This window comes from Salmo salar, chromosome ssa28, assembly GCF_905237065.1.
Source record: "Salmo salar chromosome ssa28, Ssal_v3.1, whole genome shotgun sequence".
Lineage (NCBI taxonomy): Eukaryota > Metazoa > Chordata > Actinopteri > Salmoniformes > Salmonidae > Salmo > Salmo salar.
In genome coordinates, this window is record NC_059469.1 from 34,249,394 (window position 1) to 34,271,062 (window position 21,669).

Genomic DNA, 21,669 nt, shown 5'->3' on the forward strand with positions numbered 1-21,669 from the left:
TCATTCAGTTAATCTGAATATTTTAGAGAAGAAATTGTCCATTAAAATGATAATTAGCCTACTGTAATATTTATAGACTGTCATTGTAATTAACAAATTGCAATATAACATATTGATATAAGAAATGTCCTATACACAGGACCCCCTCAGTGGAGCAAATGGCATGTCAACCACCTCATTACAACGTGTTTAACTGCCCTGTCCATGTCTGGTGGAACTTTGTGACACGATAAATCTGTCACAGGGAGAGAACCGTCCCAAATGTCACACTATAATCTTTATAGTGCACTACTTTTGACCAGGGCCCACACGGAAAACACCAAAGTCAGTTCACTATATAGGGACTAAGGTGCCATTTGGGACATGACCAGTGATGAATGACCACCTCAGCGTGAGGGAGTGAGGTACCCACCAAGATGACCTTCTCAATGTCTTTGGACTGGCACCAGTGGAACATCCCTGTGGAGTCGTATTTCTTCACGTTCACGTCCATGTTCTCAATCTGTTCCTTCCCCGGCATGAGGAGAGGGTCATGCCTAATCAAACAAAAGAAAGAGGGAGGGAGGGAGGAGAGAGAGAGAGGAGAGAGAAGAGACATGGAGGGATGAGAGATATACCTTGAGGGAGGATTGGAGGCTTGTCGTCGTTGTGTCATTTTAAAACGTATCGAACAGGCGCGTTGTCGGCGGCCGCCGCTCAACATTTGAACATTTAGGTGAAGGGATTATTAGGCAATAAATTGAGAAGCATTATTTATATGCTGTCGTATAGCTGGAAAAGTGGATCGTTGGTTGGTGAGACATTCATCTGGTTTATATTTCATCTGAGCAGATATAGACGCATGTGCTGTATATCATGCATAAAAGCAAGAGATTAAGGACGTCAGGATACTAAAGGATGTTTAGTCTACATCTCAGAAGAACCTTCAGGTCAGGGAACCTGACTGCCTCTTACAGTGTGGATGTGTCCAAATGGCACCCTATTCCCTATATAGTGCACTACTTTTGACCAGAGCCCTATGGCACCCTATTCCCTATATAGTGCACTACTTTGGACCAGAGCCCTATGGCATTGTATTCCCTATATAGTGCACTACTTTTGACCAGAGCCCTATGGGAAAGAGTGCCTTTGGGACACAAACTGTGTTCGCGCCCTCTTTCACAGGTGTTAAGTATCCCTGCACTCAACATAGCACTTTACTTCCTTTGGGTTTTCACATATCAGCATGACTTCCCATCAAATCTCCATTTCTATCCTCCAAACACACTCATCAATATAACATTAGAAGCATTTTAAGGGGATCTGCAAACAAATCACATTTAATCAAAATCGAAGCTTTTTCATATACATTTTTTCCTTGCTTATTCCTGTCAGAAGTGATCAGTGGAGACGCCAGTGGAGATGCCAACAAACTGCAGAATCATCAGAGTGAGTGACATCTAGGACAGCGGTGTGGCGGAAGAAGATTGAACGAGATTGCAGTAGTACACTGCCACTGGATGCCTCCAAAATGGCACCCTATTCCCTATATATAGTGCAATACTTTACACTAAGGCCCATGGGGCTCTGGTCCAAAGTAGTGCACTATAGAGGGAATAGAGTGCCATTTGAGACAAATCCTCTGACTGGCATGAGCATGGAGAATTACGGCCTCCTTACAGCATACAGCTTCTGGACGGTATGCTCCTCACGCTAAAGACTTAACAGACCACACTTAATATTTCAGCAATTTACCCAATCATATTTTCTTTCTAAACTGAAGGCTATTAATGTTTTAGCATCCAAGCGTTGAGTGTGTATAGTCGGGACCGAACAAACAATGTTACTAATTACTGAGAGAGGTTATGAGCATCTGAGCTTGATGCTATCGTACACTGACCACTGAAGTGGTCTCCAAACAAGGGTACCTACCTGTGTGTCACAATCGTCTAAAGGAGTGGACCAAGGCGCAGCGTGTAGGGTGCTCATTCTTCCTTTATTAAATGATAACACTTCAACAAAAACAATAAAACGACAGCCAACAGTTCCGTAAGGTACTCAGACGATACGGAAGACAACCACCCACAAAACCCAAAGGAAAAACAGGCTGCCTAAGTATGGCTTCCAATCAGAGACAACGAAAGACACCTGCCTCTGATTGGAAACCATACTCGGCCAAACCTGGAAAACGAAACATAAAAAATGAAAACTAGAACACATTCCCCTAGAAACAAACAAACCCCAAAACACACAAAACAACCCCCCCCTGCCATCCCCCGACCATACTACTATGGCAAATGACCCTTTTCACTGGTCAGGACGTGACACTGTGGTTGTAGTGTGTGCTGACGCTAAAACCAGAGATGATTTTGAAAACAGTTGTAATATTAATGTTGTGGAGGCAGGTAGGGTAGAGGAAAGGCATCTCATTTCACATGGGGCCAATCTTAAAGCTCATTGTATATGGGATTAATAATTAGGATATGACGCCCAATCACCAAGTGCTACGGGCCTAGAAAAAAAAGCATGCCTTTTACCATATTTAACTTTGAAAATAAATATTGGAATAATCTAGTTTTAGTTCCATACATCGTCACTAGCTCTTGTTACAACATGGATTTGTCAAATTAGTGAAGATTAAACTCTGAAATATAGACAGGATACATCTGTCTTCATCCCTAGACCTTTAAATACTTCATATATTTTATTAGTTAAGAGCACTGTACTTTTGCTCTGTATGGACATTAGAAGAATGCCAACCTAAGTAAGGTTTTAAGTATGACGGTGTCAGCTGAAACTGCAATCCCTCAGGCTCCATGAGACAGGAGAGCTAAAATGTCTGTCTGTGGGGATTTACCCCAAGGCTATAGCCATAATGTCCTCCCTCTCAGGAAGGTAGTTGGATAACGCAGGCAAACGTCATCTTTAAAATGCTTTCTACTTCCCAACCTCCAATCTGTCAGGAGAACTCAATTCCACATTCAAAATTACCTGGATATGTGAGAGACACAGAAAGGTTGTGTTTAAATGGGGCTAGCTGAGGTAAAGGTTGTGTTTAAATGGGGCTAGCTGAGGTAAATGTTGTGTTTAAATGGGGCTAGCTGAGGTAAATGTTGTGTTTAAATGGGGCTAGCTGAGGTAAAGGTTGTGTTTAAATGGGGCTAGCTGAGGTAAATGTTGAGTTTAAATGGGGCTAGCTGAGGTAAATGTTGTGTTTAAATGGGGCTAGCTGAGGTAAAGGTTGTGTTTAAATGGGGCTAGCTGAGGTAAAGGTTGTGTTTAAATGGGGCTAGCTGAGGTAAAGGTTGTGTTTAAATGGGGCTAGCTGAGGTAAAGGTTGTGTTTAAATGGGGCTAGCTGAGGTAAAGGTTGTGTTTGAATGGGGCTAGCTGAGGTAAAGGTTGTGTTTAAATGGGGCTAGCTGAGGTAAATGTTGTGTTTAAATGGGGCTAGCTGAGGTAAAGGTTGTGTTTAAATGGTGCTAGCTGAGGTAAAGGTTGTGTTTAAATGGGGCTAGCTGAGGTAAATGTTGTGTTTAAATGGGGCTAGCTGAGGTAAAGGTTGTGTTTAAATGGTGCTAGCTGAGGTAAAGGTTGTGTTTAAATGGGGCTAGCTGAGGTAAATGTTGTGTTTAAATGGGGCTAGCTGAGGTAAAGGTTGTGTTTAAATGGGGCTAGCTGAGGTAAAGGTTGTGTTTAAATGGGGCTAGCTGAGGTAAAGGTTGTGTTTAAATGGGGCTAGCTGAGGTAAAGGTTGTGTTTAAATGGGGCTAGCTGAGGTAAAGGTTGTGTTTGAATGGGGCTAGCTGAGGTAAAGGTTGTGTTTAAATGGGGCTAGCTGAGGTAAAGGTTGTGTTTAAATGGGGCTAGCTGAGGTAAAGGTTGTGTTTAAATGGGGCTAGCTGAGGTAAAGGTTGTGTTTAAATGGGGCTAGCTGAGGTAAATGTTGTGTTTAAATGGGGCTAGCTGAGGTAAAGGTTGTGTTTAAATGGTGCTAGCTGAGGTAAAGGTTGTGTTTAAATGGGGCTAGCTGAGGTAAATGTTGTGTTTAAATGGGGCTAGCTGAGGTAAATGTTGTGTTTAAATGGGGCTAGCTGAGGTAAAGGTTGTGTTTAAATGGGGCTAGCTGAGGTAAATGTTGTGTTTAAATGGGGCTAGCTGAGGTAAAGGTTGTGTTTAAATGGGGCTAGCTGAGGTAAAGGTTGTGTTTAAATGGGGCTAGCTGAGGTAAAGGTTGTGTTTAAATGGGGCTAGCTGAGGTAAAGGTTGTGTTTAAATGGGGCTAGCTGAGGTAAATGTTGTGTTCAAATGGGTCTAGCTGAGGTACATGTTGTGTTTAAATGGGGCTAGCTGAGGTAAAGAGTAAAGTTTTGGTTGTAATCATACATAGTGCATTACTTGAAAATGTGAAGATACACTACATGATCAAACGTTTGTGGACACCTGCTTGTCGAACATCTCATTCCAAAATAATGGGCATTAATATGGAGTTGGTCCCCCTTTGATGCTATAACACTCTTCTGGGAAGGCTTTCCACTAGATGTTTCAACATTGCTGCAGGGACTTGCTTCCATTCAGCCACAAAAGCATTAGTGAGGTCAGGCACTGATGTTGGGCGATTAGGCCTGGCTCTCAGTCGGCGTTCCAATTCATCCCAAAGGTGTTCGATGAGGTTGAGCTCTGTGCAGAAACTTGACTATGCGCAAGTTCTTTCACACCAATCTCAACAAACCATTTCTGTATGGACTTTGTGCATGGGGGCATTGTCATGCTGAAATGGGAAAGGGCCAAACTGTTGCCACAAAGTTAGAGCACAGAATTGTCTAGAATGTCATTGTGTGCTGTAGTGTTAAGCCTTCCCTTCACTGGAACGAAGGGGCCTAGCCCGAACCATGAAAAACAGCCCCAGACCAATATTCCTCCTCCACACAACTTTCTAGTTGGCACTATGCATTCGGGCAGGGAGCGTTCTCCTGGCATCCGCCAAAACCCAGATTTGTCCGTCGGACTGCCAGATAGTGAGGCGTGATTCATCACCCCAGAGAACGCGTTTCCACTGCTCTACACCACTCCAGCCGACGCTTGGCACTGCACATGGGGATCTTAGGCTTGTGTGCGTGCGGCTGCTCAGCCATGGAAATCTATTTCATGAAGCTCCCGACGAACAGTCAATGTTACTTCCAGAGGCAGTTTGGAACTTGGTAGTGAGTGTTGCAACCGAGCCGTTAGACGTTTCCACGTCACAATAACAGCACTTGACCGGGGCAGCTCTAGCAGGGCAGAAATTTGACGAACTGACTTGTTGGAAAGGTGACATCCTATGACATTGCCACGTTGAAAGTCACTGAGCTCTTCAGTAAGGCCATTCTACTGCCAATTTCTGTCTATGGAGATTGCATGGCTGTGTGCTTAATTTTATACACCTGTTAGCAACAGGTGTGGCTGAAATAGCCAAATCCTCTAATTTGAAGGGGTGTCCACATACGTTTGTATATATAGTGTATGTTAAACATTTATTTTCGTTATAAGGCTTGCTTCCCGCTTATGGCTATAAAGAAGCTTGTTCAGGACACTTTTCTATCTGTAATTGATTATGGTGACTTGTTGTATATGCATGCAACCTCCTCTGTCTTACAGAGACTGGACTCTGTTTATCATGCAGCCTCCTCCGTCTTACAGAGACTGGACTCTGTTTATCATGCAGCCTCCTCCGTCTTACAGAGACCGGACTCTGTTTATCATGCATCCATGCGTTTTATTACAATTGCCAAGTCTCTCACCCACCATTGCACATTGTACCAAATGGTAGGTTGGACCTCACTTTATATGCGCAGAAAGATACATTTGTATGTGTTCCTCTACAAAGCCCCTCTGTAGTCTGGTCTCTTTCACCACCAGCAGTTACCATACCCGGTCTGCTAGGTGGTTGCTACTTAAAGTCCCCAGGACATGTACAGTATTAGGCAAGACTGCCTTCTCGTCTTGTGCATCAGAAGTATGGAATAGTCTACAATCCATGCTTCATCTAGATATGTTAGTGCCACTGAATGAATTTAAAATATTGATGGGAGACTCTGTTACAGAAGAGTGTAAATACTTTTTTTAGGCTGGATCATGTTATTGTATTGCATTGTTGTATGTTTTAAATCTGTAATGTATTGATTGTTGCTGACTTCTTGTCCAGGTCTCCCTTAAAAAAGAGACTCTGGGTCTCATTGGGCTTTTCCTGGTTTAATAAAGGTTAAATAAATTAAAAGATTACATTTTAGGATAATACATTTTAGCAAATTGGCCTAGTGCTCACAACGGTTGATCATCACAAAGAATCACTTTCATTGGCAATTGGTTATCAACATTTATTTTAGCAATTGGTCCAGTAGTTGCCTTCAATGTAAAACTTTCCCTTGTAAATTCACAGCATTATAATGGCAGCAAAGTTGCCTGGTAAATACTGTAATTTTGCTTTACAGCAGGGATGCTGTATAATGTTTTATACTAAGAAAAACAGTTCTGTATTATACAATAACATTAATTTGCTGGCAACTCTGCTGCCAGTATAATCCTGTAAATTTACACTACAGTATGTTACCGTGATCAGTTTTACGATACCACTACACTTACTGTAATCTATTTTCTGTAATTGCAATTAATTAATGTATGAATTAATTAATTAAATTCATGGAGGGGAGGTGGGGTTTGTATGTTACTGTAATTGCAGGGGATTGGTGCAAGCAAGTTGACTTCTAGGTAATGTGTTTACATATTACAGCATATCAAATATATATTAACATTTGGCTTTAATATCTCTTGCACTTCAAGAGGCCTCAATACTCTAATAACAATTATAAGCTGGACCACCTTTATTTGACCAATCAAGAGCAAATTGTTATTTACAACGCCGGCCTGGCATAGTGTTCTTTATGATCGGTAGGAAGGTGAGAGGAAGAGCAGAACAGGTGTTAATATAAGAGTGAAAACATTTAGTGGTTTTTACCCTCCTGGTACATATTTCATTACCAGCACGTTTCACCACTCACTCAGTGGAGGCCTGTCACTTCAATCTGCGCTCCCCGCCACTACTGGTGAGTGAGGCACAGACTATGTCTGCCAAGATAGCTATCTCTCACAGTCTCAGACACAGTGAGTCCCAAATGGAACTCTATTCGCTATATAGTGCATTACCTTTTGACCAGGGCCCATCTGGTCATTAGTAGTGCACTATGTAGGGAATATGGTGCCATTTGGGACGTAGTCACGGTCAACCTACACCGCAGCTCGCCTCAGCTGCACTGTTCCCGACATGACGTGTGTCACGGTGCGGACGAGTGCGAGCTAGCGCTGTGTGACTTTGTCTCATGACCCATAAGGGCTCTGTGGAAATAGAGGAGGAAATCACCAAGGAGGGGGTAGATGTGACTTGTTACTTCAGTGACACGTCACATTCTCTCTCTGCCGTCATCAGGAGATGGCTATATCGCCATGTCCGTGTCTCAAATAGCACCTTATTCCCTACTTTTGATCAAAACCAAGTGCACTATGTAGGAAAGAGGGTTCCATTTGGGGACACAGTCTATATCTAATATCTCCACAGCTGATTCTACTGACTCTACTTCCAGGGATAATTTCTATAGTTTTTGACTTCATAAAGGTGTTTCTAAAGTGGGTTTTTTTTACCTTTTTTTACCGGAAGGCAGGTAGCCTAGCGGATAGAGCGTTAGGCCAGTAAGTGAAAGGTAGCTGGTTTGAATCCCTGAGCCGACAAGGTGAAAAATCTGTTGATATGCCCTTGAGCAAGGCACTTCACCTTAATTTACTCCAGGGGCAGCGTGCTACTATGGCTGACCCTGTAAAACAACACATTTCACTGCACCTATCCGGTGTACGTGACAATACAGCTTTTTTATATTTGTTTAAAAAAATATTCTTGCTTTCATCAACACATACTGTAGGCTATGTGTTTCATTATTTTTACTATGTAGATTGAGTGGAGTTGAAATTGTTGTGAATGACATGGGTTTCAGATCCATCCACGATAAAAATGTTTTAAAAAAAAGGTATTTTTATTTTTTTAAATTCTAATTAGTCATATTTATCCTGACTAGCTACTGTACATTGTAGACATATCACTGTGATGGATGAATTTTAGATTCACTTTCAACATGAAAGATAAAACATCGGTAGCATATAAAATCCATGCATTTTAGAACATAGGAGTTGACAGCTCAACTGAGTGGAAACTCTGCTAGAAGCTGGGCATTTTAAATGGGCTCTTCCAGCATTCCCTTTAGTAAGAGCACTGTAGCTCCTAGCTGTGAATGAGCATTCACTCCTTCCCGCTCCGCTCCAGCAGGCAATGGAATCAGGCAATGGCTTTGAAACCCCCCCCCCCCCCATCATACAAACTGACAAAGGCATGCTTTTCAAAAACCCACAGCCAATCTGTTGATCATTACTTATTTACAAGGACCGTGGGGCCCCCAGGTCCTGTAGAAAACACATGGTATACGTAACCAGATGTTTCTTCTATCAGCTTGTAGAAATAAAGTATCCCTTAGGCTACTGCAAACAATCGCTTCTTCGAGTTCACAGTGCAGGCAGCAAGGCAGCCAGACGATGCACCGTGTAGCACCTTAGTATTTCATGAAAGATTAGATCAGTATACAGTATTATATCAGATTCACCTGTATACAGTATTAAATTAGATCAGTATACAGTATTATATCAGATTCACCTGTATACAGTATTAGATCAGATCAGTATACAGTATCAGATCAGATTCACCTGTATACAGTATCAGATTCACCTGTATACAGTATTAGATCAGATCAGTATACAGTATCAGATTCACCTGTATACAGTATCAGATTCACCTGTATACAGTATTAGATCAGATCAGTATACAGTATCAGATCAGATTCACCTGTATACAGTATCAGATCAGATTCACCTGTATACAGTATCAGATCAGATCAGTATACAGTATTAGATCAGATTCACCTGTATACAGTATTAGATCAGATTCACCTGTATACAGTATCAGATCAGATTCACCTGTATACAGTATTAGATCAGATCAGTATTAGATCAGATTCACCTGTATACAGTATTAGATCAGATCAGTATTAGATCAGATTCACCTATCTACAGTATTAAATCAGATGCACCTATTTACAGTATTATATCAGATCAGTAAAACAGTATTAGATCAGATCGGTATACAGTATTAGATCAGATTCACCTGTTTACAGTATTATATCAGATCAGTAAAACAGTATTAGATCAGATCGTTATACAGTATTAGATCAGATTCACCTGTATACAGTATCAGATTCACCTGTATACAGCATTAGATCAGATCAGTATACAGTATCAGATCAGATCGTTATACAGTATCAGATCAGATTCACCTCTATACAGTACTAGATCAGATCAGTATACAGTATTAAAGCAGATCAGTATACTGTATTAGATTAGGGCCACCTGTATACTGTACTACATTAGATGCACCTGTATACCCAGCAGTATTAGCATGGCTAACAGCGGAGTATGATAGGATAGGATGAACTTTAATGTCCAGAGGGTAAAAATTGTCTTAGACACACAGTGCCGCTGTATACAAAATAAACACATACACACTGTGGTGGGTTAGCGTCAGTTTAGCTAAGGGCTATAACATGAAAAGGCCTTAGTCTGAATAATATTAAAAGAGCCCCAGAGCTTCGACTACCTTCCCAGGGAGCCAGGGAAACCTCCGAAAGCGCTACTGTACAGCTCTGACAACACTTTGAAGAAGGCCAAATGCCTCCAAATAAATATTACCAGTCAAAACAGATCAAAGAAAACATGCATAAATTATGTGGCAAACAGGGGCACGGTTTAGTTTCTGTCTGTACAAAGATGATTTCCTCATGTAAGCAGGTGAGCAAATGTTTGTTGGTAACTGTAAGATGTAGTATTACTATAACTAGCTTGGAGGTACCTTCAATTACAACTTGCTTTTACACAAAGTTAATACAATAGCAATGTACAGTAGAATTCAATCCTATTTTATGCAGAGGTTTGCAGTTGTTCCACACTCTGCAGTGTGACTTCCTTCTGACCTGATTCGTCTATTACCTTTCCCCTTGAATGATAATGGTTCTTCTATTCCTTCTAATGGCCTCGTGTGTTGAATAGCAGTACCTATCACCCGTCAAAATCAATAAACACTCAATTAATTCCATGGGACAAGATAAAAGCAAGGTAGCATTTGATTTTCAGTTTGGATGGCGATGAGGCATATCACCCGTGGTCTTTTGAACCAAAAATAGAACTCAAAGGGATCGCTACAATAGAGTTGCCCGGGGCGATAGAACCACAGGAGTCTCTCTGATTGGTTGGTGCAGTCATTAGTGTCACTGCTGTTTAAAGGTCCCAGTACATGTGGATGGGACTGGGAGGGGTGACAGTTGAGGCCTTAAAGCTAAAGTATTACTCAAACCGCTTCTCATGGTCAGTCTGTCTCTCTCATGAAATAAATATTGAAGCTTATGTCTTGTCTTTAACAGCTGACAAATTGACAGAGTAGAAATGTTTCAGCTTTAGAGAGTTCTCTGTCTCGCTCGTGTTCTTATTATGTGTAATATGTATCATCACGGTTGTTACGACTATAACTTGTGACTGAATTCAGGAAGGTGCGCATGTGTCAAATTTTGCAGACTTGGCTTTATGAAAAAAAAGTGAAGCTTGTGTACATACATACTGTGATACGTTAGCATCCGGTTCAGCTACAACATGAAAAGGTCTTAGTCTGATTAAATCAAAATGGTATTTCATACACTGCAGTTGGGGGAAATATGGGAAAGTTATGCATCTTGTAAATTTGATAAACTTGTTCACTTTGGAGACAAGAATAAACAAATGAGTCAGCATGGTATCGTCCTCCAGGAAGTAGTGTCTCTATTATCCCTCTCCATTATCTCAACCAATCAGGGATCCTGCCTTTCTCCCTACATATCTCAGTGCTTTCTCCTTGGCTAAACTAGGCTCATAATAATTTTAAAAAATTCATACAGTATTAACAAATCCCAGACCAATCTGTAATCAATACATATGAAAGTTTCCATGTTCAAGAAGGCATTTCTGCAAAAAAATACAAATATAATTGTATTAACGGCCCTACTGTGAAGTAGAAAAGAGGGTCAAACACCTACGATCCTGAATCCTGTCACATATAAAGAAACACAAACGGAACAGTACTGATAGATAGTGCTCTCGTGAAGCTGTTGTCCTACCTCATCATTTTTGGTGAACCGTTGGGTGAGTTCCTCGTGTTTCCATTGACTTGTTTCTTTTTAGGAGAAACGGCTGACTGCTGCTCCTCTTCCACTGCAATAACAGGTGAGAAGCCAAGGAATGGCTAGGTGAGATCACATACAGTAAGTCTTATACATTTACTGTAAGTTAGTACACCAAGACAACACAGGTTCAAAAGTCAGAGTAGCTCCCAAAGCAAAAGAGGCAAGACAGGTTAGAATCAGGAACAGGAGACTAGAGGAACAGGAGACCACAGGGTGAGGAAGGGGTAAGGACGGGACGGATGTAACGCATGATACAGTAGTACGACCTGACAAATCCCCCAAAAAGCAAATAAATAAAAATGCATGTGAACATCGTCTGCATTAGTGTAAACATAATGATGCAACATGCTCCAGTGCCATTACCATCATGCTTCTCATTTAATATACCATTGATTTACTGTAAATCTGACTTACTGTCAAACTGACTTATTGAATCTCTTACAGTATACTACATACTGTGCGTATAATATTATATGACAGCAACACAGTATCTATTTTATTAGGCAAGTCAGTTAAGAACAAATTCTTATTTACAATGACGGCCTAGGAACAGTGGTTTAACTGCCTTGTTCAGGGGCAGAACAACAGATTTTGTTTATCATGTCAACTCGGGAATTCGATCTAGCAACTTTTCGGTTACTGGCCCAACGCTCTAACCACTAGGCTACCTGCCGCCCCAATATTGTAACATCACACTAAAAACCAAGCCCACATTTGAATGGCATTTACAAATTATACTTATATCTCTTTTCCGTTTCTAGCTTGATATCGTATATATCTGTTCAAGTTTTGTATAGAAATTGTAATCATCCTCAAGCCGTTTCTGAATCAACCCCTTGGAATAAGCATCACTAGGAGTGTGTGGCTGACTGTGACACATGCATTAACCCCAGTATGGATGCTAATTCAGTAAACATATGTCCATGTCCTATTAAATCATTACATTAGAAACTTAAAGGAACGGCCCAGGGAAAATCACTTGTAAAAGTTCATTCTCTGTTAACTTATATGCAAATAATGTTGTTGACTCTTTAAGTGTATTTGTGGCCAAAGCATGAATAGGAGAAAAAAACACTTCAATAGCAGCATCTCAAACTTGTATCTCAAACAGATCGTTTTAAAAAGGCATGCTATTTTTCCTCATAGAACATGATGTCATCTCTCTGAGGTGGATGAGCTGGCCAATCACCTGTCTAGAGGAAGATGAGCTGGACAATCAGCACTCTACTCACCTGAATATTTTTTATGACTGCTATAGGCCCACACCATTCTGTTGTTGGGGTACGCCCACACCATTCCAACACAGAAAAGCTGCTTTTAACACACCAGATTAACAATTTTTGGAAGGAAAACTATTTTATAGGTCATATTTCATAGAAATCTGAGAACACTGGGCAGTTACTTTAAGATACTTCTACTGCTGGCTATGCAAATCTCTCAGAACGTTTATCTAATTAAGATAATTAAGCATAAATATCACAGAGATGACATCATAAATATGGGCCCTTTGTTCCAAAGTCTGAATGCATCGGAGATGGCTGGTCTTTAGTTTCCTCTCTCTTCTCAGGGCCTAATGACACTGACTGCCGATGCCCTTGGCTCGTGTAATTAGATTGGTCTGAGTGCCACTATGATTTATTCACAGCTCAGCTGCCCCTTGGACATTGTCTTTACCACTACATGAAACTACACCGACCCAGGGCTCTTCTCTTCGCGGGAAAAAAAAAAGAACAACAAGTTTCGCCCTCCAGTGAAAATGAATCAGGCTAATTCTTTACGCTAGCTGATATCACATTTCGACACGTGAAGAGAAAGCAGAAAGAACAGCTCCTCAACAGTGCCAGTTGAGTGAAAATGAAAATGAAATAAAAACAGCGAGTTGACATATTTTAACTAATCCTGTTACTAAAATCCTCTCACTGGATTTTTAGCTCTTATCAGTCATAGATCTTTAATACATGACTAACCATGTTGAGTTCTAACGAGCTAGATATACAAAACCAGGACTCTGTCCCAAATAGCACCCTGTACCCTATAGACCAGGTCCCATGCTAGTGCACTAGAGAACAGGGTGTCATTTGGGACACAAAAAATACCAAATCAGTAGAAACAGATAAGTGGTTTTAAATTATGTTTCAGACTGTCAACACGACACAATGTGTTTCAACCCGGCCTTCCTGTACAAAGGAAATGTAACTCGTACATTCAAATTAATAACGTAAAATATCCTAGTCCAGGTGTCCCGAGTGGCACAGTGGTCTAAGGCACTAGAGATTCTGTTCCACTAGAGATTCTGGGTTCGAGTCCAGGCTCTGTCTCAGCCGGCTGCGACCGGGAGACCCATGGTGGCGACGCACAATTGGCCCAGTGTCGTCCGGATTAGAGGAGGGTTTGGCCGCACATCGCGCACTAGCGACTCCTGTGGCGGGCCGGGCGCAGTGCACTCTGACACAGTCACCAGGTGTACGGTGTTTCCTCCGACACTGGTGCAGCTGGCTACTGGATTAAGTGGGCATTGTATCAAGAAGCAGTGAGACTTGGTTCGGTTGTGCTTCGGAGGACGCATAGCTTTCGACCTTTGCCTCTCCTGAGTCCGTATGGGAGTTGCAGCGATGAGACAAGACTGTAACTACTACCAATTGGATACCACGAAATTGGGGAGAAAAAGGGGTAGTAAGCAATTACAAAAAAAAATCCTGGTCCTCAGATGGGCTAACCACTTGCAATGCTGCTGGGCTGTTTATCTATGACAGTATAATGGAGACCGTAGTGAAGCAACGGAAGAGGCTTTCAGTGGAGTGGGGTAGAGTGGCTGGAGATTCCTCAGTCAGTGTGTTCAATATTTAGTAGTTCCCAGCTGACAGCTGCACACACTGGGTCATTAGCAAGGAATACTACACATGCAACCACTCCACCCCAGCAGTACAGCCTCTGCTTCAGTCACAAACACATGCGCTGCGGTTGTGTCGAGCAGGGCGTAGTAAAGCCTAGCCACACCAGACGTCAAGGGGGCTTACAACCCCAGTGTTCCACTCCAGCCTTGCAGCAGCCTCAGTCACCAAAGTGTTGTGATGTTAGCTAGTATCACTGAGGTTCAACCCGAGGGGGGGGGGGGGGGGTTTGCATCCGCTCCACTCAGCTACAGTCTAAAACACAACACGTTGTTATCTAGTGGTGACCACACCATGCTGCATGGCAACACAAGTAGGGTTCTCACATGTACAGTGTCTCATATTGAGCAGGGTGGAATGACTGGGCTGGTATCTGTATTTAACTAGCAGCCTGCTGGCCTCCTCTGCTGCTGCTGGAGCCTCAGAGGCTATACATTAACACTGAGGGCCTGGAAGACTGCAGGCCTCCTTTACAGTTGTTGACTACAGGAATTGACCCAGACATGGGCAATACTACTCCACTGTTGCTGCTTTATGGTGGCTACATTGGTCATGGAGTTGTGGTTCAATTATTGTTTTTACCTTCATTTAACTAGCCAAGTCAGGTTAAGAACAAATTCTAATTTAGAATGACAGCCAGCCCCAGGCCAAACCCTAACCCAGATGACGCGGGGCCAATTGTGCACCGCTCTATGGGACTCCCAATCACGGCCAGTTGTGATACAGCCTGGAATCGAACCAGGGTCTGTAGTGACGCCTCTAGCACTGAGATGCAGTGCCTTAGACTGCTGCGCCACTCGGGAGCCCTGAATAGACTGGTTCTGATAGGTTGACCTTTTGATAAAGGGGTCGTCTTTAACTGTCAGATAGAGAAGAATGAAAATCAGCACTAGAGAAGAACCATAGATTATTTACATGTCTATACTGTCTGTAAATTAGGTGCTGTGGGGTTGAATTCAACTGACTTTATAATGGACCGAATATCAGTGAGAATTTTATTTTACAGACGTGTCATTCACCATTATTTTAAGTTGGGGATCATTCTTTATGGCATAAAAAAAATACGAATAGTTCAATAATTAAGAAACTCATTGTTATTAAACACCACTTAACCGCTAGAAGTAGACTCTTAAAATGAAAATGTTAGATATGACACTTACTTTGATATTCATAATAAACATGAATTAATCAACAGCAGGGCGTTACTTTGATGGTTCTACTATTCTACTATGAGAATAATCACATGACAACAGACATTTACAACCGACATCTGAAAGGGATGAACTTAACATATTTTATCAAAACAAATCTAATAAATTGAAACTATTTGAATCCCTAATCAAAGCTGCTAAATAAATGTGTATAATTAGTTTTGACTTATCTAGTTTCCCTAGTGTTAAAAATAGATTTTTTAAAAATGTTTATTATGACTAAAACTCTAACAATACCCTCAGGAGGAAAAAACAAATCTTTCCACTTCTTCCAAAGCTAGCTGGGATCAGAAGCCAATTTGTATAGAGATGATTATTTAAACGGTCAGCTGTCTAATACATTACCGTTCTGGCCCTAAACCTCCTGCACTCATCTGTCCCACGTCAAACACGCACAGCTTTACAGCAGGGACAACACATTGTGGCAGATATCCTGACTTTCTAAGACCCTCTACTCTAGATGGTCTATAGTAACATTGTCTCGTCATCCACTACTTGGAATGAATTGTGAAATCGTAGAGAGAACTGTACTACTTTTTTATTTTTTATTGGTTTTGATAGCCGTTTGATTGGTTTTGGTACCTGTGTGATCCAATAGCTTATTCGGGTGATTGGTCTTGATACGTTTGATTGGTTTTGGTACCTGTTTGATTGGTTTTGATACCCGTTTGATTGGTTTTGGTACCTGTTTGATTGGTTTTGATACCCGTTTGATTGGTTTTGGTACCTGTTTGATTGGTTTTGATACCCGTTTGATTAGTTTTGGTACCTGTTTGATTGGTTTTGATACCCGTTTGATTGGTTTTGGTACCTGTTTGATTGGTTTTGATACATTTGATTGGTTTTGGTACCTGTTTGATTGGTTTTGATAGCGGTTTGATTAGTTTAGATAGCCTTTGATTGGTTTTGATAGCCTTTGATTGGTTTTGATAGCGGTTTGATTAGTTTAGATACCTGTTTGATTGGTTTTGATAGCCGTTTGATTGGTTTTGATAGCCATTTGATTGGTTTTGATACGTTTGATTGGTTTTGATAGCCATTTGATTGGTTTTGATAGCCTTTGATTGGTTTTGATACCCGTTTGATTGGTTTTGATAGCCTTTGATTGGTTTTGATACCCGTTTGATTGGTTTTGATAGCCCTTTGATTGGTTTTGATAGCCTTTGATTGGTTTTGATAGCGGTTTGATTAGTTTAGATACCTGTTTGATTGGTTTTGATAGCCGTTTGATTGGTTTTGATAGCCATTTGATTGGTTTTGATACGTTTGATTGGTTTTGATAGCCCTTTGATTGGTTTTGATAGCCTTTGATTGGTTTTGATACCCGTTTGATTGGTTTTGATAGCCGTTTGATTTCAGGTTCTCTTGAGATTCACCAGACATAACTGTTATCTGAGAACTACAATGCTTTACTCTACAGTGCAGTGATCTTAGCACTAATAGCCAGAGATACACTACCATAGAGCAGTAGCACCATCTACTGCTCAAATTACAACTAATAGTTACTAAAACATAAAGTATTGGAATAAAACTGAAAAACACACATCGTTCTGTGTTATAAAAATGTAATGTTATCATGAAAGATATATGTAGTTAATTTGCCTCATGTACCATGACAGCCTACTGTACAGTATTTTCTGTCACAGGGCAACATCAGACAGACACTAACCTAACCTCCCTCCTAAAGACACACAGACCAGTCCAGTAATAGACAGTGTCTTTTTCAACGTCAGTGGATGAGGATGTGGGATTATTGAGCAGTGAAACACAGAAACTGGTGAGCTGGGTTGAGGTCAATTATATTTAAATTCAGTCAATTCAGGAAGTAAACAGAAATTCCAATTGGATTTTTTTTTTTCTCATAGAAATTTAGGAAAACTGGAATTGGAAATTCAGTTTACTTCCTGAAATAATTATTTATCTGAAATGACCCCAAACCTGCTGACGAGCAAACAGGAAAATATGGAGTTAGATAGACACAGTCAGAAAGATGGAGGCAGAGAATGGACAGTGGACTGAGAGGAGGGTTATCGACATTAAGAAACAAATTTAATAACAAAAACATACATGGAAACCAAAACTTACTTGATTTGATATATCCGTTATAGTTATTTTTTGCTGAGAAAGATGCAAAGACAATGAAAAGTTACAGGGTTGTTGCAATGAGAGCAAATTATATAGCCTGATAATACAGGTTATAACGGAAGGTTATAATGTCAGTTATAAAGCCGCTGTTGGGTTCAATCTCTTTAAAGGCACTTCTGAACTGAGGTGTGCCTTGAAGACAAAATGGAACCATGCAATGGAAAATAACAATTGGTTAGTAAAAATAAGGATGTTTCAATGACTTGCAGTGATACCGTCAGCTCAGCCAGGTCTCAGCAGATTGACTTCAGTATTCAAAATGTTTCCAGATCCCCAAGACGTTAGATGGAGAAAGGTTTAATACTGAAGTCAGACTGTGATACTTTCTTGGTCAGGGAGCTGAAATTATGAATGGTTAACTTAAAATGATAAACCTTATTGTTACTGACACATACAGTACTTCATACATCGTGACTGAGACCTATAGAACAATACATTTACAAAGGCAAGGTTTTCCCTACTCCCCATGAAAAAGAGTATCCCAGATTCCACATGATTTACTTTCTGTAAGTCAGCTTTTGGACCCCTGTAGAGTCCAACATATTCAACAATACTTTACCTATTGGACCCCTGTAGAGTCCAACATATTCAACAATACCTTCCCTATTGGACCCCTGTAGAGTCCAACATATTCATCAATACTTTACCTATTGGACCCCTGTAGAGTCCAACATGTTCATCAATACCTTACCTATTGGACCCCTGTAGAGTCCAACATGTTCAACAATACTTTACCTATTGGACCCCTGTAGAGTCCAACATATTCATCAATACCTTCCCTATTGGACCCCTGTAGAGTCCAACATGTTCATCAATACTTTACCTATTGGACCCCTGTAGAGTCCAACATATTCAACAATACCTTCCCTATTGGACCCCTGTAGAGTCCAACATATTCATCAATACTTTACCTATTGGACCCCTGTAGAGTCCAACATATTCATCAATACCTTACCTATTGGACCCCTGTAGAGTCCAACATGTTCAACAATACTTTACCTATTGGACCCCTGTAGAGTCCAACATATTCATCAATACTTTACCTATTGGACCCCTGTAGAGTCCAACATATTCATCAATACCTTACCTATTGGACCCCTGTAGAGTCCAACATATTCAACAATACCTTCCCTATTGGACCCCTGTAGAGTCCAACATATTCATCAATACTTTACCTATTGAACCCCTGTAGAGTCCAACATGTTCAACAATACCTTCCCTATTGGACCCCTGTAGAGTCCAACATATTCATCAATACTTTACCTATTGAACCCCTGTAGAGTCCAACATGTTCATCAATACCTTACCTGTTGGACCCCTGTAGAGTCCAACATATTCATCAATACTTTACCTATTGGACCCCTGTAGAGTCCAACATGTTCATCAATACCTTACCTGTTGGACCCCTGTAGAGTCCAACATATTCAACAATACTTTACCTGTTGGACCCCTGTAGAGTCCAACATATTCATCAATACTTTACCTATTGCACCCCTGTCGAGTCCAACATATTCAACAATACTTTACCTATTGGACCCCTGTAGAGTCCAACATATTCAACAATACTTTACCTATTGGACCCCTGTAGAGTCCAACATATTCAACAATACTTTACCTATTGGACCCCTGTAGAGTCCAACATGTTCATCAATACCTTACCTGTTGGACCCCTGTAGAGTCCAACATATTCAACAATACTTTACCTGTTGGACCCCTGTAGAGTCCAACATGTTCATCAATACCTTACCTGTTGGACCCCTGTAGAGTCCAACATATTCAACAATACTTTACCTGTTGGACCCATGTAGAGTCCAACATGTTCAACAATACTTTACCTATTGGACCCCTGTAGAGTCCAACATATTCAACAATACTTTACCTATTGGACCCCTGTAGAGTCCAACATATTCAACAATACTTTACCTATTGGACCCCTGTAGAGTCCAACATATTCATCAATACTTTACCTATTGGACCCCTGTAGAGTCCAACATATTCAACAATACCTTCCCTATTGGACCCCTGTAGAGTCCAACATATTCAACAATACCTTCCCTATTGGACCCCTGTAGAGTCCAACATATTCAACAATACTTTACCTATTGGACCCCTGTAGAGTCCAACATATTCAACAATACTTTACCTATTGGACCCCTGTAGAGTCCAACATGTTCATCAATACTTTACCTATTGGACCCCTGTAGAGTCCAACATGTTCAACAATACCTTCCCTATTGGACCCCTGTAGAGTCCAACATATTCATCAATACTTTACCTATTGGACCCCTGTAGAGTCCAACATGTTCATCAATACCTTACCTGTTGGACCCCTGTAGAGTCCAACATATTCAACAATACTTTACCTGTTGGACCCATGTAGAGTCCAACATGTTCAACAATACTTTACCTATTGGACCCCTGTAGAGTCCAACATATTCAACAATACTTTACCTATTGGACCCCTGTAGAGTCCAACATATTCAACAATACTTTACCTATTGGACCCCTGTAGAGTCCAACATATTCATCAATACTTTACCTATTGGACCCCTGTAGAGTCCAACATATTCAACAATACCTTCCCTATTGGACCCCTGTAGAGTCCAACATATTCAACAATACTTTACCTATTGGACCCCTGTAGAGTCCAACATATTCAACAATACTTTACCTATTGGACCCCTGTAGAGTCCAACATGTTCATCAATACTTTACCTATTGGACCCCTGTAGAGTCCAACATGTTCAACAATACCTTCCCTATTGGACCCCTGTAGAGTCCAACATATTCATCAATACTTTACCTATTGGACCCCTGTAGAGTCCAACATGTTCAACAATACCTTCCCTATTGGACCCCTGTAGAGTCCAACATAAAGGTCCGTTTTTTTTTAGCTAATGGCAGGACAGTGAGAGGACATGTTCAACCAGGGTCCTGGCATCTGTCGCCTGTGATTGGCCGGCACAGGACTAACAAGCTAGCATCTGTCCTACAACAAGAGAATGAAAAGAGGGACACCTAGTCAGTTCTGAATGCAGTGAACCGAAAAGTGTCTTCCACATTTAACCCAACCCCTCTGAATCAGAGAGGTGTGGGGGGGACTGCCTTAATCGACGTCCACAGCACCTAAGGAGCAGTTGTTGACGGTTAACTGCATTGCTCAAGGGAGAAATGGCAGATTTTTCAACCTTGCCGCCTCGGGGAGTCTAACCAGCAACCTTTTGGTTACTGGCACAACGCGCTAGGCTACCTGCCACCCGAAGAAGAGCGAGAGAGAGATGGAGAGAGAGATGGAACGAGAGTGAGCGAGAGAGGGAGAGGAGGGGAGGAGAGAGGGGGCTCTGGGCGGCCTGGGGGTTAGGAACTGTCACGCTGAGTTTCATGACAACTGGTAACACTCCCAAAATGAAAATGCAAACATAATTTTCATGTCAACCCGCATGAGGCCCTGCTCTCAGCGTTCCGCACGCCGTGTAGACAGCGACTCTGGAGCATTCTCTGCTAACTTAGCCATGCAGCCAGTCTACGGCTAGTCAGCTAGTCACATCCACAACATCCCTGGCTGGAAGACAAGCTGCGGCTCAGGGGAGAGGACAGCCCCAGAGACTAGACTATGTGCTGCAGATCTGCTTTTGATTAAAAAAAAAAAATAAAACAAGTTTGCTTATTTAACAAATGTGGACTGACTTTATATCTCAAAGTAACATGTAACAACACTTCCCATGCCACACAACATACACTAGTGTGGGTTGATGACGTCATGTTCTGACACACTCAGAGATATAAAATGCCTTAGTTATCAGAGACTAAAGCCCCCCTCGGCTCCATGTCTGTATTTCTGTCTGCAGGGACTTGTTTCTTGGCAAACTGTGTTGTCTGACAGCCCCTTGAATCTGAAAGCATCTACTGTAATTGAGTGAGATTGATCCAGGTCACTAGTAAAGAAATGTAAACGTCCTACGGCTGGTAACGTATAGGCTACAGTACTATGAAACCCTACTACAATAATATTAGATTACAAACATTACAAATAATAAAGCCAAGCAGAATTGGTATTTTGTCCACTAAAAAAAACACTGTAACATTAGCAGAAATATAGAATTTA

At 41.2% G+C, this 21,669-nt stretch overlaps 1 protein-coding gene across 10 annotated transcripts in view; it reads right to left on the minus strand.

Moving 5' to 3' along the window:
• LOC106589905 (calcium-activated potassium channel subunit alpha-1) overlaps window positions 1-21,669 on the minus strand; it is a 196,769-nt gene that overhangs the window by 17,999 nt on the left and 157,101 nt on the right. For 8 of the 10 annotated variants that reach the window (XM_045710060.1, XM_045710056.1, XM_045710052.1 and 5 more), the window contains 3 exons: window positions 17,505-17,537; window positions 11,252-11,345; window positions 413-536 (listed from right to left, as the gene is read on the minus strand). In XM_045710060.1, the coding sequence (XP_045566016.1) occupies window positions 413-536; window positions 11,252-11,345; window positions 17,505-17,537 (251 nt within the window). The remainder of the gene's footprint in view (window positions 1-412; window positions 537-11,251; window positions 11,346-17,504; window positions 17,538-21,669) is intronic. The other 2 variants (XM_045710057.1, XM_045710054.1) reach the window with 1 other exon arrangement.